We start from the raw sequence: 27,919 nt of genomic DNA, 5'->3' as shown, positions 1-27,919 counted from the left end.
GACTAGAATATTACCTTAAGTACTGCCGAAATCTGCCACTTTAAAGTAATTTGTTGCCTTTGTTCATTCATTCTCTGAATGTGCGCCGAGTACAGTCTGTTGCAAATGCTCTTGTCCACATGGCAGACACAACACTAAAGAGGTGTCTGCTTCAGGAACATCCAACCTCACAGGGAGGAATCAGAGACTAGACTACAGAAGGTTATGCAGAGCTAGGGCATTCTATGTGATGGAGTGGAGAATCAGAGAAGGCCCCGAGGAACACTGCCCAAACACTGACTAAATGGCTCACAAGTGAAGGGTAGGGTCCAGACTGGGCAAGCTAAATTTAGAAACTAAGCTTGGCATCGAAAAGAGAAGAAAGAAGGCTTGTGTAGCCAAATACAATGGGGTGAGAGATAACTGGCAGGCAATGAAGTCTGAGACAGGAAGTCAGCTATTACTGACTTAGGTCAGGCAAGGATACGGGGATCCTCTCAGTGCAATGGGAAAGCTGCTCGTGTCAATGCTGACAATGTGGTTAAGATGCTTACGCTTTGAGAAAAGAATGTGGAGAATGGATCCTAAAAGGTCAAGAGAAGGAAAAGCTGAGAGTCTACTGTAACTGGAGGGGTGATGGTGGCAGAGGGGAGGTACAGGTGACACAGGGGAGGTATTTCTGCACACTTTTAGAAGGGGAAGTGTTCAATAGGAAGTTCCGGGCTGCTGAGTAAAGGAGAGAGTTTAAGGATGCTTGCATAGCTGTTTCTACTGTCCCCACGAGACACTGCATGCCAGTGCACATGACACCAGCAAAGGGATGGAGGTGCAGACGGATGCTGACTGTGGGCATGTGGCATGCCAAGGGCCTTGAAAATTATCAATTTACAAAAAGACTCCATGACTACATTTTACTGAAACAAACCTTAAGAAATTCAGATGCAATAAAATAACACTTTAGGACATCAGAAGAACAAAACCCATTGCCCTTTTAAATCTAAAACTAGATGAATCCATTTCAACATCTAGTCATCAATTAGTGTAGGCAAGACAGACACCAGATGCTCATCAGGCAAAATTAGGTAAACATCGACAAAGAAGACAAGATGCCAGAAGTCACGAGAATGATCTAGAACAGCTTGAAAGTAAAGTTTATCTATGCTGTGGATCTGGCGTGCAGCTGCTAGCGTGAACCCAGAATACGAACAAGCCACCTGGAGTAGGCAGCAGAGCAGGCATGTGACCGGTCACTTTCTACACAGTGTGTGTGTGCCATATGATAAACCATCAGGTTGGTTATGTAGTCGGCAGTGAAAACAACAGAAAGGCTTTGGGAAGAGGGATGGAGAAGGAAAGGCACCCAGGCAGCAATGAGCTTTACAGAGGTATGCAAGGAGTTTTCACACTCAGGGTCTAGTCTGGCTACTAGCTTTGGAAAAGGCTCTCCAAGATTTGGTTTATTCATGTGTTGAATGAGAATACTATTTCTTATTTTATGGGATTATAAATATCAAATGAGCTAATGTTTGAAAAATATCTAGTATAGTTTAAATAAATGCCCAATATATTAACATGAAGTTAACTGTCCTCTAAACCATTTACAGTTTTTGCATTGTTTTAAGGCCTGCCTCAAACCCACTATTTTTTTTTTAAACTTTTGATTCTTTGTGAATTTTACACCATGCACCACAATCCGATTCATCTCCCCATCCTTCCATATCTACCCTCTGGCCTTGCAACCTCCCCTGAAAAAGGAAAAAAAGTCCCACCACTGAAGCTGCAGTGTCACACAGTACTTGCCCAAACAGCTTTCCTTGCAAATGTTCACTGAAATGAGTCATTGGTCTGCTTTGAGGTCAGCTTCTGCTACACTCTCAATACTGGATCCTCACTGAGACTCCTCTCAGATATCTTGCTGTTGCCCTGCCCTGCATCATGAAGATCCTGTAGCTTTGGTTCTGCAGGACCTGGCCTCAAACTCTTGATCCTCTAACTTCCAATTTCCAAGTGCTAAGATTACAGAAATGCATCATCACGCCTAGTGCCCCCAAATGTCCTCTTGATTCATCAACCTCAAGTGTGCACTATAATCAGAACAAATGATTTTCCTTAGTTTAAGAAAGTAGGTTTTGTTGTGTCACAGAACTAGGCAAGGGGAAACCCATTTACAACTCTTAGCAGAGGCCACTGTGTCAGGACAGTGAACTCTAGGTCAGCAGTTGGTCAGATTAACAGGGCTGCATTGCAGGTGCTCCACCTCAGACTCCTTACTGCGGCTGTCTGCCTGCTTGGCTTTGGGTCACAGAGACTTCCTGTTCAATTTGTCTTCAGCGTATCATAAGACTGGTAAATGAATGTGACTGTAAACATCACCTGCAATGCCGTGGAGAGGGAACAGAAGTAGAGGGCTTTATTCTCAGGATTATACTTACCATGTTACAGTAAGACAAAAAGTACACAAAACAATAAATTTTTAAGTAAATAAAAAAAATTTCAGACCTAACTTTCAATTTAGAATAAAGGATAAAATTTAAACTGCTTTTTTTTTTTTTTTTTTTTTTTTTTTTTTTTTTTTTTAAATAATGCTCAGATTTACTTTTCAAATGCTGGCTTCACGAATTATCTTAAAAAACAAAGTCCAGACTAATGACACAATGTTCTTACAAATCACTATATTCTGTCCCTTTCTAATTGAGATTTTCTTCTAATACATGCAATCAAAGATATTAACAGTTAGCCTTTTTTTTGTGTGTGCTTAACATTTGTTTATAAGGTTTTGTCTTTGACTCACATACTGCATCCACGCTCCCAAACATACCACGTTAATTTAGAAGTCTAAAACAGGATCTGGAGAGACAGCTCCATGGTTAAAAATGTTCTCTGTGGACCTGAGTTTGAGTCCCAGTGCCCACACTCCAGCTGCAGGGAATCCAATGCCCTCCTCTGACCTCAGAGGGCACAGCACGCATGTGGTACACATATATGCACACAGGCAAAACACTCATAAAATAAATCTAAAAATTTTAAAAATCCCAAACAGAAGCCAAGAAACTTGTTCCACAAGGGATAGTGAATATTTTAGGGATAGTGAATATTTTAGGCCTCGTGAACCAAATGGTTTCTGTCACAACTATCAACCTTCCCACAATAGTGAGAAAACAGTCACAGACAAAACACAATCAGATGAGCAGGGCTATGTTCCAACACGATTTTATTTACAAAACCAGGCTGCAGTGGTCCCTAATCTGGAGGACCAGTTCCACAGCACTTCCTCCTGACTGCCGTCTAGATAACCTCACTGGTGACCGTCATTACTAACTTCACTAACAGCAAATGATTTTCCATTCTCAAATTTTCACTGACTTTCTGAGTACTTAATTTTTTTCTTAATTTCATACTTTATCAACGAAGCAGAACTTAAGAAGCACTTATTTCCTATAAATACTGTTTTCTAAAATTTATTTTTATACCTTTGACTTCCCTGTCATAAGTAGAAATAATGGCACTTCTGCACAAATGAAATGCTTCTATAAGATTCAAACCAAAAGCAAGCATTTCCCTGGAAACTTCATGACTTCCTTTTCCTTTATAGCTGAATAAAGCTCCACTCTGTGTAAATGCCACATCTTCACTATTCAGTCAGCGTTGATGCCCATCTACTCTGGTTCCAAATACTTGCTATTGTGAGCAGAGCAGCAGCTAATATGGACATACAGGTCTCTCTAGAGCAGGGGATGTAGACGTGGGCACATGCCTACAAGTAGTACAGTCATATTTAAACTTTGGAGAACCCTTCATACTGATTCCTATAATGGCTGTACTAAGAGGCTCTCCCAACCACAGTGAATACAGAGTTCCTTTCCCTCACATTATCCCTAGCACCAATGCCACAGCCATTCTGACTGGGTAACACCTTACCCAGTATCCTAAAGTAGGTTTAATTTGTATTTCCCTGATGGCCAGGTGCTCACTTCTAAACACAGTTACTGGCCACTTGTGCTTCTGCTTATGAACTGTCTGTTCATTTCATTGGCCTGCTTGGGACTGGCAGTGTTGGTGTTTTGATGTTTGGTTTTTGCAGATTCCTATCTCACCACGTAGAGCACCAGTTTCAGTTATTAAGTCAAGGTCAAGTTGACTTTTGTACTAGGTGAGCAACGTGGACCCATGGTTTTAAATGTTTAGTCGTATGTGGACAGTGAATATCAGCCAAAAAATTTAAAATCACCGACAGAAAACACTTTAAAAAAAAAAAAAAAGAATATAGCCTTACTCAATAAAATGGTGGAGCTTATAGTGACATTTTCACACAAATACATATTTTGACCCTGTTTACCTATTACCTTGTCTTCTTGTTGGCCAATCCTTCCTGCTTTCTAACAACTCACCCTTTCTTTTCCTTCTCCTTAGGTTTTACATGAAAGAAAACATGATGCAATGTTCACGCAGACTGTCAGACTTTGTTTAACATGTGTGATGATCTCAGCTCCATCTATTTTCCTGCAAATGACCTGATTCCATTCTTCTTATGCTGAATTACCACACTAGTTGTACACGCCTGTTTTCTCTACCCACTCACCTGTTGATGGGCACCTACCCCATTTCACGGCTATTCCGAATAGAACAGAGATAAACATGATGCAAAGGGTATCTTCGTTGTATGCTGACTTGGACTCCTTCCCAGCGATGATACAGCTAAATCATATGCTACTTCTAGTTCTAGCTTTTGAAGGAACATCAACACTCATTTGCATACTGACTGAGCTAATTTACATCCCCAGTAACAGTATGCAAGAGCTCCTTTCCCTCTACAGCCCAGCCCAGCTTTGTTTTTGTTTTCTGTCTGGATTTGTTTTCTTCATGATAGCCATCTGACTAGGGTGAGACAGAATGTGTAGTTTTGATTTGCATTTCCTCATGGCTTAAGATATTATTATTTTAATGTAATTATTCAGTTTGTTTGCCAACTTGCTGACTGGATTATCTGTCCTTTTGGTATTTAATTTCTGATGTATTCTGGGTATTAATCTGCTGTCAGATGAACAGCTGAGAAGATTTTTTTCTATTTTATAGGCTGGCTTCCTCATCTTTTGGTTCTTTGCTGTCAGCCTCATGTCAGCTCTTACTACAAACATCCTGGTGTCCTGAAGATAATGAATCAGCACACACTGAGCTCTCACACTTCACACTGTTTTTCCAGCTTCTCGTGTTGGCTCCTTAAAATACAAGGCTTCCTCTTCATTTCTCACTGTCCTTGGAAAATGGCGCCTGCAGCCCCTTCTTTTTTAATTTCACCCTGTGCCTGTTTAGGAATGTTTCTTTGTGGGTTGGGGGGTGGATCTCATTTAAAACACATTTAGTGGTTGTCTCACAGGAATAAAGGCAAACACACAGAGGGAGATCAGATAGGGGACTTGTTATGATCCCGACATCATGGAGCGTTCTGGCTATGAGTCAGTCACCTTCACTTCTTCAACACAGCAGTGACAATCAGCCACATTAAGTTGAGAAGATTAAGACTGACGTTTACACTCCAGTGTCCCAGCCAAAAGCTGTCTCTGCTCTCTGCCGAGAGCTCCAGAGACACAAGGTCCTCACGCAGAACACCCCGGTACAATGCTTTACAGCAAGCTGATACATGAGTAGCTAATAAAAAAAAAATTATGTGGGAATCAGAAGAAAAAAGAAGAGGAAAGGAGAGAATGGGAAAGAAATTTATTTAATACAGCTCATTTAATTATTTGCAATGTTTGAACAGGAAAAGCTCTTGTTGACTTCAAACAGTTTTCTTACAACTGAAAATATAATTTCACCAGTAAATAGTAAAGAGCTAAGTAGTAAGATGTTAGAGGGTCTCAAGATTACTTCAAAATTCAAAAGTACAAAAGACATGGTGTCGACTGCATAAATAGCTTCTTTTCTATCAAAGGCAGCAGGGAAAGTTAACAAAACCTATGGGAAAAAATAAATCTTGATTCTAAGATCAAGATTTAGCAGAATAATAATTTTAAAAATGTATGAGTGGGGATGTGAGAAAGTGGGGAATTGACAAGATTTCAACAGTGAATAAGGCAATGAATCAATCACTGTCTTTGGGAAAGGACAAAGTTGTCAATCGGCTCCTTCTAGGACGAGATCAAGCACAGAAGGCTCGACCACAGACAGACCCATGCAGGAAGATTCTGACTATCGTTTCTCATGGAGCTCTTCCAAACATTACTAACCTTTCATGAGGAGGCAACTCACGTCAGTGAAGCCTCAGCACACTGTCCTCCTGACCTACTACTGGTCTAAGGAGGCTAGAGGGCAGGCTGGTCATTTGATTAAGCTGCATTAATAGGCTAATGTCTTCGCACTCCTTCCTGAGCTGTGTGGACTGGGAGCTCCCACTGCCTTCTTCTATCTCTACCTGGCTTTCCCACAACCATCACACACATCATCTGCCTGAAACTAATCTATAAACTTCCAACTCGAGGGCACAGCGTCCTCCCAGCCTCAGAGATCGCCACACTGGGAATTACTGTCGTCCTCTAACCCATTGCTGTGGTATGTGGTCCAGCAGGTAGTCCATCCCCTGCCTTCTCTCATTTGTACAAATGCAGTAGTCTCCTAACAGGCTATTCTCCTTTTCTTCTCTAGTCACATTTCAGGCATGCTAGGTTCTCTTATACCTCATGAATCTCTTCACCCTAGAGGGCTCTTTCCTGGCAAGCTATTTATCTGCCCCAGTGTACATATATTTTTTTGCCTGTGAAATTACTAGTCTAACTGAGGAACAATGCCTGTCTTGCTTATCACTATGACCCTGGAAACTTTGACATAAGAAAAGTCCATGACACATCATTCAGTTAAAGAACTTTTTTCTTAAATTCATCCCATGTGCCATCAAATATGCACAATAATATCCCTATATAGAAACCATAAATGTAAATATATAAGATAAAAATAAAAAGTTGAACTCAGAAGGAATGAAGCATTCTAAAGGAAAGGGTCTCAGCTACTGAGCCTGACGATTCAGACCTGGAGGAAGCATCACTAACCACCAGGTACCCGTGGGCAGTCAGTGCATCACTGACCACCAGGTACCCAAGGGCAGTCAGTGCATCACTGACCACCAGGTACCCAAGGGCAGTCAGTGCATCACTGACCACCAGGTACCCGTGGGCAGTCAATGCATCACTGACCACCAGGTACCCGTGGGCAGTCAGTGCATCACTGACCACCAGGTACCCGTGGGCAGTCAGTGCATCACTGACCACCAGGTACCCAAGGGCAGTCAGTGCATCACTGACCACCAGGTACCCGTGGGCAGTCAATGCATCACTGACCACCAGGTACCCGTGGGCAGTCAGTGCATCACTGACCACCAGGTACCCGTGGGCAGTCAGTGCATCACTGACCACCAGGTACCCGTGGGCAGTCAGTGCATCACTGACCACCAGGTACCCGTGGGCAGTCAGTGCATCACTGACCACCAGGTACCCGTGGGCAGTCAGTGCAGACATACCTCCTCTGGAAGTACTAGTAAAATGTCAGTTAAGAACATCACTGTTGTTTCTAAAACAACATTAAAGCTACTCTGTGAAAGGCATATTGATATAATTTTAATATTTAATGTTTGTATCTTCTTCCCCCACTTTCAAAAGACTCAAAGTAGCAAGAGTAAGTATATTTTCAAAATGAGTACACCACGCTGAAAATAGATTTATAAAAAGTATGTTAATATAAGACAGAAAAGGGGATATTTAAAGGCAAATAATAACAGAAAGGATTGGCACTTTTTTACCTTTCCAATTTTACTTCAATGTTTTAATATTTTTATTATTAAAGTAAAACACTTCTTAAATTAGCTCTGTAACTTCTTAGTCATGTATTGTGTTTCAAACGTGCATATATGACATGCCTGCCCTCTCCTACTATCCTTCCAGACTGTGGGGGGTGGGGGGTGTATGAATGTACGGCTGTGTGATCTGTGTATACAGAGGCCAGGAGGGCACAGATGCTTCCTCTTCACTGTCTACTGTATTTCTCTGAGACAGGTTCTCTCACTGAACCAGGCGCTTGCTGTCTCAGCTATGCTGCTGGCCAGCGGGCTTTCAGGTCCTCCTGCTCACAGAGCATGTGTAAAGCCACCAAGCTTTGAGCCCTCTTTTTCTGTTTCTAGTTTATATTGTAACGTCAATGAAGCCTGCATTGCTCTGATGAGTAGTGGACCAAATATGCTGTTCACTGGCTGTGTGTGGAAGTCTGGGGATGACACTCAGGAGCCAGTTCTCTCCTGCCTCCTTATGGCATCCAGAAGTCTAATGGGCTGCCTGCCAGGCCTGTGTGAGCGAGCACTTGCTGAGCCCTCTGCAACTGCATTTGTAAGACTCCACATACACGAACCCTTTCAGTGCTGCTAAAAAAAAAGAATCTACACGACTAATAATATAAATGGCACATCTAAAGTCTTGATAAAGACCTATACAAAATATATTATGTTTGACAAATCAGTAAACTAATAAATGCATCTAGGAATAAAAGAATGTGACACCAAGAATAGTCTTAATTACATGCTTACAATATCTATTTCAACCACTAGAGGGCAGGAATGGAATACCATTCTTTAACCACCACATGTTTTTTAAAAATGTAATAAATACTAAATATAGTTCATGTTGTATTATTACACAATATATTTTAAAGCTCTGCACATATGAAAGGTGAAGGTGGGAAATAATGTGTTCTTTAATAAATGAAATTAATTTTGACTTCAACTCTCCTAAAAGCCTCTGCTAAGATAAAAATTGATTTTGTATGTAGAATTTCAGTGGAGAGATACAAATTCACAAATAGTATTTTAAATAGAAAATAAAGCAAAGAACAGAATTTGAGAACTTTAAAACAATTTCAAGGAACATGCCCAGAGCATAGAAAATATAGTCCAGACCTTACTTTAATCAACTCTTCAGCTGTCTTTCCTTTTTAAAAACATACTAATTAGAAATAAACTGTTTTTTTTTTTTTTAAGTAAATGTCTGAAAATGCATTTACTACACTAACTTCAGGCCCAGAGTCAATTACACACATGGGCGATAATCTGCTTTCTTGTTCTATTTAACCAGCAACATCGTGTATTTGGTAGGAGCAGACTTGGAGCCCAGGAGCCAAACCAACCAACCGAAGCCACATGACTGCAGATGTGGTGAGGGGCCTGCAGCATCTCATCATGCCACCGACTCCCCTGCTGCTCCCCCGACACACACCCCCTAACGCCTCTTTTTCTGTTTTTTCAAGACAGGTTTTCTCTGTGTAGCCCTGGCTGTCCTGGAATTCACTCTGTGGATCAGACTGGCTTTGGACTCCAGAGATCTGCTTGCCTCTGCCTTGCATGTCCTGGTATTAAAGACATGTACCACCACTACCCAGCTGCTCCATTACTCTTAATGCTACCTTCCAGTAAATCCTTTGTTGAATTATACTTTAAAATACTCATCACTTTAAGACACGCTAAGTGACAAAATTAACAGAAGTTACTTACTTACTATTACTTAGTAAGTAATAGTAACTTACTTAGTTACTTACTTACTTACTTAGTTACTTACTTACTTAGTTACTATTTTTCAGGTGCCTTTCAGCAACCCACGTTGCTCTGGTTTCCAGTCTGATTCTAGTTATTAAGGTTTCATGGCTGACAACACACATGCACAAGTCTATAGCAACAGGTGGCAAATAAAATGCAGTGTGTGACTCCAAAGGGACATCAGTGTGAAAGAGGCTTTGCTATAAAATACTCCAACTTCTTAATTATAGTAAAAGATTATGTTCTAAGTAAACTGTTGCAAAAATGGTGCTTAATTAATTAATAAGAACACTACAGACACATTTGTGCACCATGATATTAAACAAAGCAGAGTCATTGACGTATTTGGTGGTCTGATTATAAATTCCCGAATCACTCAATACTTTAAAATTTCTCTCTGTGTGTGTGTGTATATGTTCTCTCTATGTATCTCTCTCTCTCTATGTCTGTCTGTCTGTCTGTCTCTCCCTCTCTCCTCTGAAGTGGGACTCTTATAGCTTCAAATAACAATTAATCAAATTCAAATGAGCCTAAGTAAAAGACAGTCATCCAGGAGCAAATTGAGGAATGCAGAGACCATGACTCAGCTATTCATCAAGGCCGGTAACTACCCCAAGGACAGCTAGACTAACATCTTTAAGGTTTCAGACCCAACACAGACGATTAGAGCTTATAGCATAAGGATGAAGACAGTTGAACAGTCTTTAGAAGAAAATAAAAGACACAATACTGATGGTCTGCTTGCTAGCTGGCTGTGCTTTGGTTTCTTTGAGATAAGGTCTCTTTAATATCAAATGCAGATCCTCCTATACCAGCCTGCTGACTTCAGGGACACAGGCATGTGCCACCATGCCCGGCATTTGTTTATAAAAGGCCCATATAGCAAAGCTCTTGTCTTTCCATCATAGATGACCAGACAAGTTTACAACATTTCTGAAAGTCAAGTTCTGAAGAGCAATAGAGCTTATTAAAGGTTTAAAAGCTAACTATGAAACTGCCAGAATTAGACTAGCTTGACTGAGACTTAACAGGCAAGTTCCAAGAATGAATTCAAGACCACAATTATGGCCAATTTCCACAATTTCAGGAATTATGAAAGAAATAATTTAGATTTTAAAACTCATATGTAACAAGATGAGTATAACTAATATGCACTGCTGTATATAGTTATTACAATGAAAGTTAGTTATGGTATTTTTCTAAATAAAGTAAATTTCAGTATCCATTATTAATAAGCAAAATTACAAATAAATGTACATTTACTTTTTCAAGTTACCATGTTCCTCTAAATTCCATATTTAAAATTTATATACAAAAAGCTGAAGATTTTTCTTTTAAGAAAGATTAATCTATAAAAATAAAACACAATCAAAAACCTTGTACTGTCTGTCTTGCTAGTAGTAAGAAACCGAAGAAAACAAATCTGCTCCACAGCCCAAGCTCCAGAACTGTGAAGAGCCAGCGCCCTCATCTGGCCAAAAAAGGAACTCAACATTTTACATGTTCATGAGGCCTCAGCTAAATACACTTCAGGACTTTAATTGGTGTATTTAAAAGTCAGCAGTGGGGGGACAACTTATCAGTATAAATTTGTTTGCTGCCTTTTAAAGGGCTTCAAAGGCTTGACTTCTTGCTACTAAAATCCCAACTTTTCATATCACCAAATATGTTACCAGTCCTCTTATTTGCAACCATTGTAAAATGGCTTAAGAAATTTCTGTTTGAGGCCTGTGACATGGCTCATCAGGTGAGGGGGTCTGTCCAAGCCTGATGTTCTGAGTTCAGTCTACAGAACCACATGGTGGAGGGCGAGAACTTACTCCCAGAGGTTGGCCTGACATTCATACTTGTGCTATGATTTCCATACACACACATACACACACAAACACATTAACTAAATTTAAAATAAATATATACCCTAAATAAAACAGAGTGTGACTTATATAAAACAACCATAAAAATTACCTTCACTGGTAAGAAGTCAAAGTTTGCACTTCTTCCTGTTTAAGTATTTCTTTAAAATTCTATACAGACTCAGCATCCCTTGTCTCCATTCCTAGGGACAAAAGCATTCCAGATACTGGACTACTTAGTCTGCCAGCTGAGTGTTCCTAACCCACAGGTCCGATACTTGAAGGTAGAAGTTCTGCATGCCAGGAAATAAGTGAAGCAAACTGCTTGGGCTTTCAGAGCCATTTTCAGACCTTACCTCCACCCCCACTCCCACCCCCACCCCCAAACAGCTGGGTCTGCTAACTTCCTTGTATTATCAGTGTGTTCTCTCTGAGTGAGACACCACCTCAAGCATCCGTGATGCTGCAGTTACAACTGGAATGCTGAGGGTAAACATGACATGGTGACAAGCCTCATGTCATCATCACATGACTTCAGCAGCACAGGTATCAGCAAGTGTCAACATGTTAGCTATTTGCCAGACATTACAAATGAGAGCAATAGTTACCCATCGAACCATGTCCAGAATTCAAATCACAGTCCTAGAATTTGGGGTAAACATGGTACCAATGACTTTGTTTTTAAATGTTTATTAATTTATTTTATCTTACGCATGTGTAGCTGTAGATGTAACTATGTTACCACGTATGAGCAGGTAGCCATAAAAGGCCAGGAAAGGACACAGGATCACCTGGAAATTGGAGTTACAGGCGGTTGTGAGCCACGTGACTTGGGTGCTTTTTAAGAGCAGCAAGTATGGTTAACCACTGCACCATCTCTCCAGCCCCACCAGAGACTTAGTGTTGAAATATTTCCATACTTTCTCCTACACCTCGTCTCAGTAGGACCTTCCTGGTTACTGCTGCATAAACCTTTTCCCCTTGTCTCTTTTCCTGTCCAAACAGCCTCACGCCTACCTTCTAGGGTGCTATATCACTGTGGCCACACTGACACAGGCACAGCCACCTGGGTACAAGGCATTACTTTATCCACTCTGCGTCAGTCTTAGTCACACGCTGTGTGGTGTCCTTAAAGAAGCAGTGAAGAGTGCCACAGTATATAAGGAAAGTTGTTTTTGTCAGGATCTGACTTCCTTAAAAAAATCAGGTCTTACATATATATCTTCTACTTGTGCTTTGAACACACTACAAAAGCCACCCAAAATTCCTCAACAGCCGCATACGTCTTCAGCCACTGTCTTGCTTGCATATCCTTCGGCCCCTGCACACTCTTGTGCATATACCTTATACTGCAACCCACACACAAGCACATTTTCCTTCTGGATTTTTACCACCGGTCTCTCAGGAAGTAGCTTGCTTCCGGTGCGTCCATCTGTGGCTGATCACAAATGACTAATCATTACCTTTCCTGCTCTCTGCCAAACTCCATTTGCTTCCAGCAGAAGGACCCCAAGTTCAAACCTCTGCTACTATGGTACAGGAGACTACTAGAAATCAGTATTTTTCTATCAAGTTTCTTTTCCATTACCATACTCCCAGATCACACTTTTAAAATCGACTTTACCTATAATATAGTTATAATTGACTAGCTACCCACTGTCAGGACCAGTTTGGTACACAGGTCGGCCTTTTCACTGTCTTTTGCAGCAAAGTCATCTTCCGATTATTGCACCAATGGAAGAGATAAGTGAAAATTCAGTGAGTTATTTGTGGGCACTTTTACATGCTTTTTGTAAATTCTGCCGTTCTTGCTACTGGTCTACATTTTACTTCCTACATAGTAAGTTGAGAACTCAGAACTATGTGCACACATATATGGAGGCCATTGGGTGTCTTCTTTAATTGCTCTTCACCTTTTACATCAAGGCAGGGCCTCTCACTTGATCTCAAAGCTCACTGATTCTGCTAGCCTAACTTTCCCCAGGAACCTCGAATTCTATCTCTTGAATGTAGGGGTTATAGGTGGGCCATCATACCAAGCAACATTTACATGGATGGGTGCAGGGGTTGAGAACTTTGGTCCTCACATTTTTGTAGCAAAAAATGTTACATACCCAGCCACCTCTCCCTTAAAAAAAAAAAAAAAAAAAAAATGAAAACAGTGTCTTATCATCAAGCCAGCTGAAGGAATCTGTGCCTACCAGGTGGGCCTAGAATTAGCAGCAAGTCTCTTCTGCCTCTTTCTCTTTCTCCTGACCACTAGGATTGGAGTGATGCATCACCACATCCGGCATTAAATGCTTGAACGGCCTGGTGAGACAGCTCAGTGAGTAAAGGTGCTTGCTGCCAACATCCTGAATTCTATCTGTGGAATCCAGATAGTGGAAAAAGAGAACTAATTCCTGCAAATTATTCTCTGTCTACCACACATGTGCTTTCGTAATACACACTGTGCATATATGTGTGTTTACACACACACACTTTCACATGAACACTGTTCAGTATCACCTTCGTTATGTTAGTGGTGCGTTAGGTGTTCAGTCAGTCTTTACATCTGAAGCGCCTGCAGACAGCACTGTAGCCTTGCTCTAGTCAGTGTTTACTTCAGCACACTGTTAGGACTCAGTGAGACGTCTGAAGCGCCTGCAGACAGCACAGCAGCCTTGCTCTAGTCAGTGTTTACTTCAGCACACTGTTAGGACTCAGTGAGACGTCTGAAGTGCTGCAGACAGCACAGCAGCCTTGCTGTAGTATACTTAGTAAGTCGTCATCTCGATTAGTCAGGCAATTGAATTATGGCTTATACCATTACTACGTAGCTCTGTCAAGTATTCTAGATCCTTCTGTTTCTTTATATCGAGTTCATGTCTGCTCAAATAAATAGAGACATTTTATTAGAGAAGGAAGTGTTCTTTTGAATCTATTTTCTAGAATAGTGAAAGAATTTAAATTAATCTCCATTTAATAATTACAAGAGAAGTGGGAAATGTTGGGCCAACATGTCCTTTCAACTATCTTCCTACCTAAGTGAAGCACACAGACTTCAGAACAGTGCTTCTGAGACCTGACTGGGCTTGGCAGTCGTCTGTGTAGTTGTTTAAAAATAGACCCCGAGTTCAGCAGTTAAGAGCACCAGCTACTCTTCCACAGGACCTCGGTTTAATTCCCAGCACTCACATGGCAGTTTACAACTGTCTATAACTCCTGTTCCAGGAATCTGACACCCTCATACAGACACACATGCAGGAAAAACACCAATGCACATCAAATAAAAATAAACAAATTTAAAGATAGATTTCCCAGCTCTGCATCATAAGTATCTGATTTGCTTGATCTCAGTAGAATTGAGATTTTTTTTTAAATTTATTTAATGTATATGAGTTCTGTGGCTGTCTTCAGACACACTAGAAGAGGGCATCAAATCTCATTATAGATGGTTGTGAGCCACCATGCAGTTGCTGGGAATTGAACTCTGGACCTCTGGAAGAGCAGTCAGTGCTCTTAACCACTGAACCATCTCTCCAGCCAAGTTGAGTTTTTTTTTTTTAAAGAAAAAAATAGTGACTATGAAGTGCAATGTGAAGCATCATCTTGGAAAGTAGAAGAATAAGTGACATTTCAGCCATGTTTTCAGGGCATTAGATCCCCTGGAACTGGTAGAGGTGGCTGTGAGCAATCTGATATAAAGGCAGGAAACTGACTTGTTCCCAAGCAGAGTGAACCAATAATCTCACGGACTTCTAGAGTTCAATGAATTTGACTAACATATAACATACAGGAAGTCACCACTCCCTATTAATAAATAACTACATTTACTTTTCTTTTAAAGAAAGCAATACACTGCTATTTTATCCAGGATTCCTTCACAGTGGTGAGGAAACCAATACCTAGTGAGACAGACTAAAGAGACAGAGAGGGAGGAAGGCAGCACAGCCTCAGCCCTTCCACTTCATGACCAGGATAGATGGATATCACAGGAAAATCACCAAGTATTGCAAAGGTGCCTGTTACTATTCTGCTCATTGTGTTGTATGACACAGCACATTTTCACTGTTACTATTCTGCTCATTGTGTTGTATGACACAGCACATTTTCACTGTTACTATTCTGCTCACTGTGTTGTATGACACAGCACATTTTCACTGTTACTATTCTGCTCACTGTGTTGTATGACACAGCACATTTTCACTGTTACTATTCTGCTCACTGTGTTGTATGACACAGCACATTTTCACTGTTACTATTCTGCTCACTGTGTTGTATGACACAGCACATTTTCACTGTTACTATTCTGCTCACTGTGTTGTATGACACAGCACATTTTCACTGTTACTATTCTGCTACACTGTGTTGTATGACACAGCACATTTTCATTGTTTCACTATGCTGATTTCCACTTGGAAACTAAGGTCATGCCTACTTCATGGAGCCTCACTCCCCATCTGTGTGTCAGGTACCCAGTTTCTTGACCCAGGGCTCAATAATCCCTGAATACACCTGTATTTAATGACAGGACACGTCTCTGATTCCAGCTATTTCTGCTGTATTTAACCAGAGAAGAATGAACTGTGAACGAAGTGTAACACACTGATGGGAGCCAAACCAATCCTTCACAATCCTTCCCAAGCCCGTGGAAGCACTCTCCCATGCTTTCCTGAAGGGCACCCAGCACATACTGAGACAGTAACCTGGGCAGTAGACAGCTCTCAGGGTTGAGGGTGAGTGTTCACAATTTCCAAAACCCAACCGTGACACACCACATTTCACAAAGCACATCACAACCTGGGCTGCTGGAAGGAACTGTCTGCTCATTTGCAAAGCTTACATCCCCATGGTTGGACCGTCAAGGTGGGCCTGCCATTTGTCACATCTAAATGGATGATGGGCACTGCTACAGTCAGAGCCATTAATGATGGGCACAAACTCCCACTACAGCAAGTCAAAGTCCACACCTTGTGAATACAGAAATCACTAATTATTACTTTTTGAGTTAAACATGCACCTGCAAATTACAATTTACCAAAGCACACGAGCACTGCTTGGGTCTGATCACTTATACTGCAAACTCAAGTGTACCATGGAGGGAACGACACAGGCACAGCACAGCACACTTCAGGCTCCATGACTACTGAGTGATTTAAAGTGACGACGCTACCAAACGCCAACAAAAGTTAAGTGCAAAGCTTCTTCCTTAGGCCACAGAATGATCACCATCCTGTAAGCAGCTCAACAGAATCCAACTAGCTAATGAGTAACTGGGCCTGAGAGCCAATGCTTCTCTTCTCAGTGCTGGAGGAAGGTCAGGCCTCTAAACTTGTGCTTTTCAGTCCCTGTACTACATGAAGTCTCCCTTCCGCATCAAACTTAACTTTGTCGGTGACCTTCCAGGCTTTCACTCATAGGAAGCAAATCACTTTCATCTGAGGAATTATTTCTGAGCTACAATGGCTATGTGTATTCATTTTACAGTTTGAAAATCTGTGAGAAAATAATTGTCTCAAACTCAAATTTCATGTAGGTGGGGAAAAATTGCTGCTATAGCAACTGTAGGTTCTGTTTATGGAAACTGAAAGGTGAAGAATTCACCTTTCTAACACTTAAAAATTAAGCATCTGATTTCTGATGGCTGAGAACACAGGAAGGTCTAGGTCTTGGCTTTAAACCCAGTAGTATCAGGAATTGGGTCGCACTAGGCATACAGTGTGGTGCCTGTGCACATGACAGAGCAGTCACTGTGAGTCACACATCCCACCTGAGGCTACAGCAGGCCTACTCTTCTTCTGCCTCATGTTTCTTGGAGTCAGTCAGGGAACAAAGCAGCTTCCAACAGCAACTTTGCATTTCTGAGGTCTTATTGCTAATAAAAAGCATCCCTTTGGAAGAGGAGTGACAACTGGATGGGCTAGCATTAGTTCCACCTCATCCTTGCTCTTGTCTGGCTCCAAGAAAGGAGCATACTTTTCTGTGAAGATCTATTTATTCTTCTAACAGGTAGAGGTTGGAAATCCTTGGGGAAACAGGAGCTTAGTAAACAGCAAACTGTTATGAGTGAGAGGGAAAATCTATAGCAACTTTGGTTATAATTTTCTCCTTCTACTGCCCAGGTTCAAAATGCCCCTGCAAGGTGCAGGGAAGAACAATGGCCAGCGCTCATCAACCCCAGAACACTCGGCCCACTCAACAAGTCTAAGAATTTACGCCTCAAGCACACCATCTGAGAAAATGGGTAATGGCAGTTGGTGTGCAGGGCTTCAGAGGGTCTGTGGGTTCATGACCTACAGCACTGAGAACTGTGCCTCACAGACCTGCATATAATACAGTGAGTTATGGTCGCCTTTTCTGTCTTGAGTAGTTATCATTTGGTTCTTAGTTATGGGTTTGATCTGCATGGTTGCAGACTCTTTTCCTTTGTGGTGTTGCAGGAGGAATAAGGCCTAGCATATACTTACGAAGTGCTCTGCTACTAAGGGACGCTCCAAGGCCTGAGCAACTTCCCGTTTTTCATCTACAAAACTTCTAGAAGTGACTGTTGGAATCTCTGCCTAGTGGCTGTTTTCTGAACACGGCATTGTGTTATCTGGATGTAACTTGCCATGTTAGGGTTAAAGGTTAGGGGTTAGGGTTATGATCTGTGAGTATGCTCCCTGTGATTATTTTCTTTTTCTTAGTTCTTTTTTTTTTTTTTTTTTTTTTTTTTTTTTTTAAAGATTTGTTTATTCACATGGGTGTTTTATCTGCATGCACACCAGAAGAAAGGGTCAGATCCAAAGGGATTACAGTTATAGTCAGTTCTGAATTGCCAGGTGGGTGCTAAGAATTGAACTCAGAACCTCTGGAAGAACAGCCAGTGCTCTTAACTGCTGAGCTATCTCTTTTACAATGGAAAAAGAAATGATACCCAAAGTATAGTTCATACATAAAAAAAAATAAGCTGAAATTGTCAAAATTAATGATGTTTTACATTGTAAAAGAGAGGACAGGAGTAGTGGCACACACCTTTAACCCTGGCACTCAGGAGGCAGAGGCAGGCTGATCTCTGAGTTTGAGGCCAGCTTGGTCTAGACAATGGGCTTCTGGACAGCCAAAGATATGTAGAAAGCCTTGCATCAAACCAAACCAAACCAAACCAAACCAAACCAAACCAAACCAAACCAAACCAAACCCACAAAAATGCTGCATGAAAGTCAGCATTCTCTCACAGACCCAGGTCCATCCTCCCACCGTGCACACTGGCTCAGCATCCTCTTGAAGACTAGCATCTTTCCCCACTGCAATGATTTTGTAGCTCTCTGTAAACACGAACTTACAGTGTGTGTATTAATTTGAGTATGTGCACAGCTTTGCACTTCTTTCTGTATACATATGTATGGATGTAAACACACACAGTCATGAGTATATACAGTCATTTAATTTTGTGCATTGCTTTTCTCTGAGCTGCTGCATTCAGTGATCTGTGCACTGTATTCAGAGATGACTAACTTTACTGTAACTGTTTACAGTAAGCTCTGTAAATCAGGTAGTGAGTGCTAGGTCCTTATACTTTGTTCTCTTCAAATTTTTTTGATACTATAAAATACATAACTATAAACACAAACTTCGGAAAGCTACGGCCAACATTCTTTTAAAGGACTGTCGGTAGCATCTGAAGAATGAACCCAAGGCTCATGGCCACCAGGCAAATGTTCTATCACTGAGCTACTCTGCAGCCCTCCATGGCACAATAAATTTATACTGATAAGCAGCTACATATATGGTAGAACTTACAGCATAAATTATCTCTTTATTTACATATTACCCCAAGACAAATAACCCTCCCCCAACTCCTCTGTCATCCTGCATAGACGGTAAGTGCTCTTTGCTCGCCACTCTTCTCCTTGCATCCCTTGTGTGTCCAGGCACAACTGGGCAGTTCCGTTCTCAGAAGGCTGCTTTCTTCAGCGTGACCACCACAGAAGCCAAGCCAAGGTACCTGGGCTTTCCTAGAGAGGAGGGAATGTGGGTATAGCAGCTCTAACTACTATTCCTGTTTTACATGATCAGCTGAAAAGAAAATCTTCACTCCGTTATAGCTTATAGGCTTGCAATTGTCTTATTAGCCAAAAGACATAGCAAGCTAACAGGCAGCCACCATTGGCAAGACTTCTACAACTGTGGGTTTTATAACAATATAGGCTGTGACAATCATCTTTCTAAGTAAGTCAACTAACATGTCAGCTAAGCATGCTGCTTTCTCCGGAACTGAAGTGGGCAGGGAAAAACAAGATAAAAATATTAAGGAGTGTCAGATATGAAGGGTGAAAAGTGACTTCTAAAGTCACAGTGGGTGAGGGGGGAGGTAGCATTTTGTCCAGGAAGTTATCCTGAGTGGATGAATACCCAGCAATAAAACTCCTCACAATTAGCAGCCACAGAAGCACTTCCCTTACAGCTTCCTGGCTCTATAGACATTCACAAGTGACAATACAAAAGGCCATTCTACTGAGCATCTTCAATATACCCTCTACCATCTAATAAGCAAGATGAAGAATAAGAATAAACTGCCAAAGAAAGCTGAATATTCAGTTTCTAACCTGAGTTTCCTACAACTCAGTCAAAGCCATGGAGAAAGCTCCATTGTCTTTAAATAAGAGTTTTCTGAGCTGTTAGCTAAGACTCTACCACATAACAATTTTCACCTCCCCTTCATCTCCCTCTTCTCATCTTACTTAGAAACAGGTATGCCCAGGTTCATTATTAGGAGAGAAAAGCATTTCAAATAAGGGTGCCACAGAAGGTCACACACTTAATGTTACTAGTGAATGAAAAAGAGATAAGTGATTTATTCACCTTTCTTGAGGGCACCAACGATCTGGTTGTCATCCTTCAGTACAGGACTTACTTGCAGGCTGCTTCCTGACATGGCAGACATCACTGAGCAATTCAGACTCACACTAAGCAATGTGTGCCAACAATAGTTAACAATGGATATAATAATCTCGACAATGCCAGCTAAATTCTTGTGTACAGAAGACCTAACACGCTGGGCGGTGGTGGCGCACGCCTTTAATCCCAGCACTTGGGAGGCAGAGGCAGGTGGACTACTGAGTTCGAGGCCAGCCTGGTCTACAGAGTGAGTTCCAGGACAGCCAGGGCTACACAGCGAATCCCTGTCTTGAAAAACAAAAAACAAAAAACAAAACAAAACAAAACAAAAAAAGAAGACTTAACACTTGTTACCTCAAACACTGGTAAAAGTGAGAAGCTGGTTAGCTTACCAAAAACCTCTCATACAAAACTACAAGCTACCAATAGCAGCCCAGAAAGATATGCGATTAAGGATTATGAAACTGTCTAGGTATGGGCAGCTCACATCTACAGGCTCAGCAGCTGGCAAAGGACTACCATAAATTCAATGGCAGCCTTGGCTATATGGTAAGTTCCATGTAACCCTGAGCTACAGAACCTCAAAGAGACAAAAGAGAAAAAAGTAAAGAATGAACAGATAATAAAAGAAAGAGAAAGGAACTATGGTTCAGTTGAGCACAACCTGATTTGTACCTTGGCTCCTTTGCAGGAGTCACTGAATGCTGTGGGATTCAGGAAAAGACCCGGGAGTCACCTGAATAACTGAGTAAACATCAATAAGACCACAGACCTTACTAATGGGGTCTTTGAACTGCTTATCTCCTGGATTTATGCATCTTCTTCCACAGTTTAGTGTTTTTAAAATGATCTGATCTGAGCATCAATGTACACATCCAGAAGGGAAGCTTGTTTTTCCTATTAGGCAGTACTGATCCATTGGTGAGGTTGCCCCAAGTGTCTTAAAAAACCCCGGGAAAGTCAAGTCTTCCACTGTTGGGCAGATCTGAGACAAGGCCTCATTCTGTATCCCAAGCTGGCCTTGAACTCACAAAGGATCTGCCTATTTCTGTCTCCTGATTTTCAGTAACACATTTAAAAAACATTTTATTGTGGGGCTGGAAAGATGGTTCAGTGGTTACGAGAACTGACTGTTCTAGAGGTTCTGAGTTCAATTCCCAGCAACCACATGGTGGCTCACAACCATCTGTAATGGGAACTAATGCCATCTTCTGGTGTGTCTGAAGACAGCTACAGAGGACTCACATACATAAAATAAATCTTTAAAAAAAATTTATTGGTGTGTACACTCCATGAACATGAATGTGGAAGTTCAAGGAAAACCAACTGGAGTTGGTCCATGTGGGGAACCAAGGGATAAAACAGGCTTGGTGGCAAGCTCTTTGACCCACTGGGATATCTTGCTGGCCTGAATAGTTAAAATATTCTTAACAGAAATCTCAAAATTTAGTATTATGTAAATATCACTATTTTAAAATGTAAAGAACTCTTTCTTTTTGCCGTAAGTTATAATAAAGCATTTTGGAAAGTAGACTGTGTTTCCAATATGAGAAGGGGAATAGAAGATTCGATTTTGAAATGTTTCATAAACAGAAACAAATGTGATGGTCAGCTCCCCAGCACTGATGTTTGCATCAGAAGCTGTCAACAGCCTCCAAATCCAGCGATGACATCACCCCTAGGTGATAAGGACCCTTGTGTGTCTAATGCCATGGCAACCGACACACATTTCCAGCATGCACCTTACATGCGTACCTCACCTGTGCCCAGTGGTGCACAGCCTGAATAAAAGGTAGAGACCCCCAACCCCTCATCCCCTTTTCCTCTTCACCTCTTTCTTCCTGTTCCCTTCCTTGCTTCCCCCCAACAAACCTCTTCTGGAGGAGCTGTGCTGGCCTGGTGTGATCTGTCTGGATACCAGTCGTGTTCTAACACAACCGAGACAAACAGTTCAGACAAACAACCTGAAAGGACATGAGACTTATTTAAAGTCACTGTCTTCAGTCATGGTTCATTGGCTTATGGCAAGGCTGGTTATCAGAATGGAGGTAAGCATGTGGTGGACAAAGCTTATTCATCTCATGGTATTGGGAAATAGATACAGGAAGGTGTTAATATTCCCCAAACTCTAAAGAGCATATCCACAATGCTCCAACATCTTCCCCATACCTCTCTCTGAATAGAGCCACAGCCTGGTGATAAAGCCTTTACCACATAAGCTTATGGGTTGACATTCAAGATCCAACTATAACAACAAAGATACTAGTGCCAAACTTCATTTCTTTCACCCAAAAGAAACTGCTAGAGAACTGCTTGTTTGTAAATCATATAAACTCTTCAGCACAAGGTCTTGGGGTTTCCAAAATGTACTTGCCATCGTGATTTGTTTCATTTGTGGCACAAGCAAAATATAACTCAGTTTAGTTGTACAAACTCCAAAGCTTTATGTAGTATTAGAATAGCGTATTTACACATAAAAGAAGTGTTTTCCCCTACTGATCAAGCCCAAATATACAATTTCAATGAAAAGTAAATCTCAAAAACCATTAAATAATGAGGGAAAATGTTTCAAAATAAATGAAGCAAAATGGCAGGTAGGAGATGGCTCTTTCTATCTGAAAACTGACATCCAAAGCCAGGCTGGTTTGTTTCTACTCAAAACCCGCAGATTTATGGGTTGCAGAACATGTTTTGAAAGTAATCAATTCTTGCTATAGCAGGGTGAATGTAGGACAAGCAAGAGGAGCTTCCCATGCGTAGTGTGGGAGCCCAGCCCCTCAGCTAACTGACTGTACCTTCTGAGTAGAAGGGCAGTATGGCCTGTAGAGAAACATACTTGTCAGTGACTAGGGACTCTACAACAAATGCCTTACAGAAAGCTGAGGGACTTACAAACTCGCTAGCCAGCCAATAGCAAGTGGAAGAGGAGGGTGGTATCGCTTTCTCCAGCAATTCTTACTGTTCCCAGATAGGCAGCTGACCCAGCATTAGGAGTTTGATGTGGAGTGCAGCAGATGGAAAGGAACAGAAGGAAACTGAGACTTGTAGGACTGAGACAATCTAAGGACCAAGCAGTATCAACTGAAGGGGTTTATCATATCCTCATGTTTTAAAAAATCTCTCAGCTATGGGGCTGATGAGCAAAGAAACTGACATCTTTATGTTTTGAGACAGGGGCTTATGTAGCCAAGGCTGACCATGAACTCACTATGCATCTCATGATGAGCTCCAACCGGCTCTAGTGCTCACCATACAGGCATATGCTACCACTTGACTGTGCTTGTCTCTGTAACCAACCAAAGGAACCTGAACACATGCAGACCATGAGCCTGAGGTCAGCAGGGGCATCCTTGGGTTATTCATCCAACAGATAAGTTTTCCTTTTGTTACTCACAAAACCCGAGCATGACTGCTGACTACAACACAAGGAGCAAGGAAGGTCTCTTCTTTCAAACACCTAATAATTGCTCACATGCACAGATGTGCTCAGAGCATGTTATGTAAACTGAGGAACAAAGTCATGCTAATAGACTTTGGTTATTTTTAATAGTAACTTTTCATAGTCACATACATTAAATAAATTAATATACTATGAATTATGCATAAAGAAGAGTCTCTCAAGTTATGTTGATGCCAATTTTTACTAAATCAACTCGAATTTAGCTTCAACCAGCATGAGTTACTAAATCAACTTGAATTTAGCTTCAACCAGCATGAGTCTCAGTGTGAGACAGCAAGAGGAACACATAATGGTAGCAGTCAGATGTGGCCCTAAAGCAAGTGAAGTGACAGGCCTTCAAAAAGTATCCCTGATTCTGAGCCAATCATCATTTCTGTTTGTGGCAACACAGGTTTTTCTCCTTCAAAAGACTCAGAACCACAACTTCCTTTCTTACTCCATCCTAATCACTACCTAGAAAGACATCTTAAAACATTTCTGGATGCTTTTATCTGAGATTCACACAATCCTTTAAAATAAAAACAACCGATTTCTACTGGCATAGTTAAGTAGCATTCAACAACAACAACATAAATAAATAAATAAAACTAGATTCTATAGCCAGATCATTTCTAGAAGGACTAGGTTTACAAAATAACTACATGAATGAAGTGTCAACATCTATTCAGGAACAGAGACATTTCTAAGGATAAAGCCAAATATGATACCCAGAATAGAATCAAAAGGCAAGAGAGTGGAATGGAAGATTAAAAGACATTAAAACAAAAGTTTTGTGGCAATAATGAAACTATAGTCAAAATATGAAAAATATGACCAACTTACTTAGTATCACTTAACATGAGGGCTATAGTCAACATTATTTAAACACATAGATCCTCACTGATTTTAGCTGCCCTGGTCCTTTAAGTCACTTTGAGCACTGACAGATTAAGGTGCTTCAATCTAGTACCGTGCTTAAGATCTGCAACATAGAACATCAACATACAAGGACTTAAAATAACAAAAAATGGATACTGCTGAGCCATCTCACTGAATGAAAGCATCCAGAGACAAGCTGGCACAAAGACAAGTGACTCTACAGGCTGTCCTCTGGCCGCCCACCATCCAAGTGCTGTGCCAGAAGTGCTCGCCATGCACAGAGAGAGAGAGTGCTCGCCATGCACGGGGGGTGGGGTGGGGGGGGAGACACAGAGACAGGCACTAAATAAATACAAATGTAACCTAAAAAACCCGGTACACTGAGAACAATCTGGAGACCATAGAAACACAGATCACAGCCTTAAAATAAATAAACTCATTGAGCCCTGAGTTCTATTTCTAATAAGTGACCAAAGTGATTTTTGTACTGAGGGTTTTTGCTATAGAATTGCCAATATTAGCTGAAATCAAAATGAAATCATCCACATGGTCATTCAATTTTATTTCATCCTATCTGTTCAATGGAATAATTTACTGACATTAAAAACAGTAATGAGAACTAGATCCATTGGCATGAAAAAAATACCCACCATGTACTGGTATATAAGAAAAAGAAGTGAGAAGATAGCGAAAATAAGCAGAGTCCACAGTGTGTGTCTTCTATTCCCACCCACTCTGCATGCATCCCCACAGTTCGGTGTGAGCATGTGGTTATGTCCTCCTACAACACAAAGTTAGCAGGGTGTGTCCTTCAGCTACATGTTGATTGAGCACAGCAGACATAATACTGGCCCAGTTCCCTAAGGACGCTGACCATGGCCTGGAACATATGCCCTACAAAGTTTTCTGTGGGCTACAAGTAAGCTAAACTGCATTTGTGTCACTGTATTCTAGGCCTATATTCAGAAGCTTTATCTATCCTAACACATAGGACACCAATGTTGTACTCCTTGATTAATTTGAGACAGTCTCCCCATGTAGCCTGGCTGACTTGCAATTCAGAGATCCATCTACCTCCAGAGTGCTGGGAGAGCTATAATTACAGGCATGCTCTACCATACCATATATACATCATATATATACACACACACATATATATATAATGTGTGTGTGTGTATATATATGTATATATACATATATACACATACGTGTGTGTATATATACACACAATGTGTATATATATTCTATGTATATATATATATATACACATATATATGTATATGACATATGTGATACATATCACATATATGTGATATATCTATGTTTAAAGGGCTGGGAATGGATTCCTCAGCAGTTTATGATATTTGACTATATTATTCCATGCAATTATAAATTGTCTATTGCTTTACCATACTTTAGCCTTTAGTTTCTATTTGCTTAATACAGCTACCATGAACAGTCTGCACACGTTTCCTGGTGCATGTATGTATACATCTCTATTGGGTACTTACTTGAGAGAAGAACTGATGGTTCTAGGGTACTCCCGTGCCCAGCTCTCACACACGCTCATCACACCACTGAGAGAAGAACTGATGGTTCTGGGGTGCTCCCGTGCCCAGCTCTCACACACGCTCACCACACCACTGAGAGAACTGATGGTTCTGGGGCATCACTCCACTGCATCACTGGGGAAGCAAACCTCTGGAAGAGCAGCCTGTGCTCTGAACCATTGAGACATCTCTCCAGCAGCAGGAAATCTATGTTTTTGCAGACACTGCCCTAGCATTCTGCATACACATCCATCTTTTCCCTCAGATACTAGAAAGAGATGAAGAGGGAGCCGAGGGGCATGAAATTGCAGAGTAGTGTTTAAACTAAACCCTTGGCTCTTAATTATTCCTCTGATGGTGAAAGTCATAAATAATTAGGCTAGAGAACTTGGGGAGAGCACAGAGTAGTAACATACAGTGAGCCGAGGAAGCTTGATTCCAGCCCAGGCTGATTGCCTGAGCTCTTGCTGTGTGTCCATGCCAGAAGAGTGTCAGTCACTGAGTGCATTTTATACAGAGAGGTGGTGGCTACCGAAAGGGCTCCACAGTTAAGAGCACATACAGCTCTCTCAGAAGAACCAAGTTGCAGTTCCTAACACCCATGTGGGGGTGGGAGTGGGGGAGCGGAGGCTCATAGCACCTGTAACACTAGCTTCAGGAGATCTAAGTTCTTTGGCCTCAGTAAGTAGCCATACACACGCAATTCACACATGCTTTTACAGTCACACATATCAATAAAATCATATGTGTGAGTATATGTGTATGAGTCCAGGCACCTGCAGAGGCCAGAAGTGTCAGATCTCCCTGGAGCTGGAGTTAGAGGTGAGCTGCTGGATGTGGGCACTGGAACCAGACCTGAGTACTGGCTCAACTGCTGAGCCACCTCTTCAGCTCCCGTATCATTAAAGGAAAAAAAGACACTTGAAATTACAGCATTTCTTGGTGGGTATGCACTTAGTTTACTAAACTTGCTTTACTTCTGGCTATTAACATATTTTATGAGAGAACTTAAAAGCATATGATTCTTCCCTATTGGAATGGCTACGAAAACCAAAAGTAGATAGTCGTGTGCAAAGATGTGAATGAGTGGCCACAGGTCCAGTGGTGTGACGAGCGTGTGTGAGAGCTGGGCATGGGAGCACCCCAGAACCATCAGTTCTTCTCTCAGTGGTGTGGATTATGAAATGATCCCACCATAAACCCAGGATTATGAAATGTATTCCCAGGGATGGCCTCCTGGAAACTGATGTCCTACTGAAACTGTAGATGGGATTTGTCTACAAATGTCTTCCATTTGCAGATGGATGTTTTTTCAGAAAGCTCAACTGAGATCTTTTTAGATGGGACGCAAACCTACTATTCTAACCCTCTCTAAGCATGAATCTCAGTTCAACAGCATTTAAGGTTGAGTCTCCTCATCTGTAAAGTCAAACGCTTATCCCTGACAGCTAACTAAATGTGCAGCTAGTGCTGACCAGCTACTGTGCTGGGCAGTGTGTGAGAGCTGCAAAGTAGCAGCTGGTACACTTGAAGGAAAGTTGCTTCTGACTTTTTGCCCTCAAAATCTCAAACAAAAACTGGTGTAAAGTAGTAGTCAAGTATGATTATGAATTCCTCTAACCCATTCTGAGGCACAAATGCTAGCCTAGGCAATACAGCAAGTACCAGGCCAGCCTGCAGTCTTATCATGCAATATGTATTTCCCATAGTATGTAGCAAACAGGAAGTTCAAATTCCATTATGCATTATTAGGTTCCAAGACTCTCTAGACCTTGTGTATTTCATCTCTGTA

At 41.3% G+C, this 27,919-nt stretch overlaps 1 protein-coding gene across 34 annotated transcripts in view; it reads right to left on the bottom strand.

Annotated features, from left to right (window-relative positions):
- The window catches only part of Plekha5 (pleckstrin homology domain containing A5), a 165,763-nt gene that overhangs the window by 114,942 nt on the left and 22,902 nt on the right, over nucleotides 1-27,919 (bottom strand). Inside the window, exon 4 of one of the 34 annotated variants that reach the window (XM_076940746.1) lies at nucleotides 18,106-19,376. The exons of the other annotated variants lie outside the window; for them this stretch is intronic. Coding sequence (XP_076796861.1) covers nucleotides 19,226-19,376 — 151 coding nt within the window. The 3' untranslated portion in view covers nucleotides 18,106-19,225. Of the gene's footprint in view, nucleotides 1-18,105; nucleotides 19,377-27,919 lie in introns of those variants that run through there. 34 annotated transcript variants of the gene reach the window in all.

This window comes from Arvicanthis niloticus, chromosome 9 (genome assembly GCF_011762505.2).
Source record: "Arvicanthis niloticus isolate mArvNil1 chromosome 9, mArvNil1.pat.X, whole genome shotgun sequence".
Taxonomy (NCBI): domain Eukaryota; kingdom Metazoa; phylum Chordata; class Mammalia; order Rodentia; family Muridae; genus Arvicanthis; species Arvicanthis niloticus.
The sequence above is the reverse complement of the archived record's forward strand: the minus strand, read 5'-3'. Positions and strand labels throughout refer to the sequence as shown.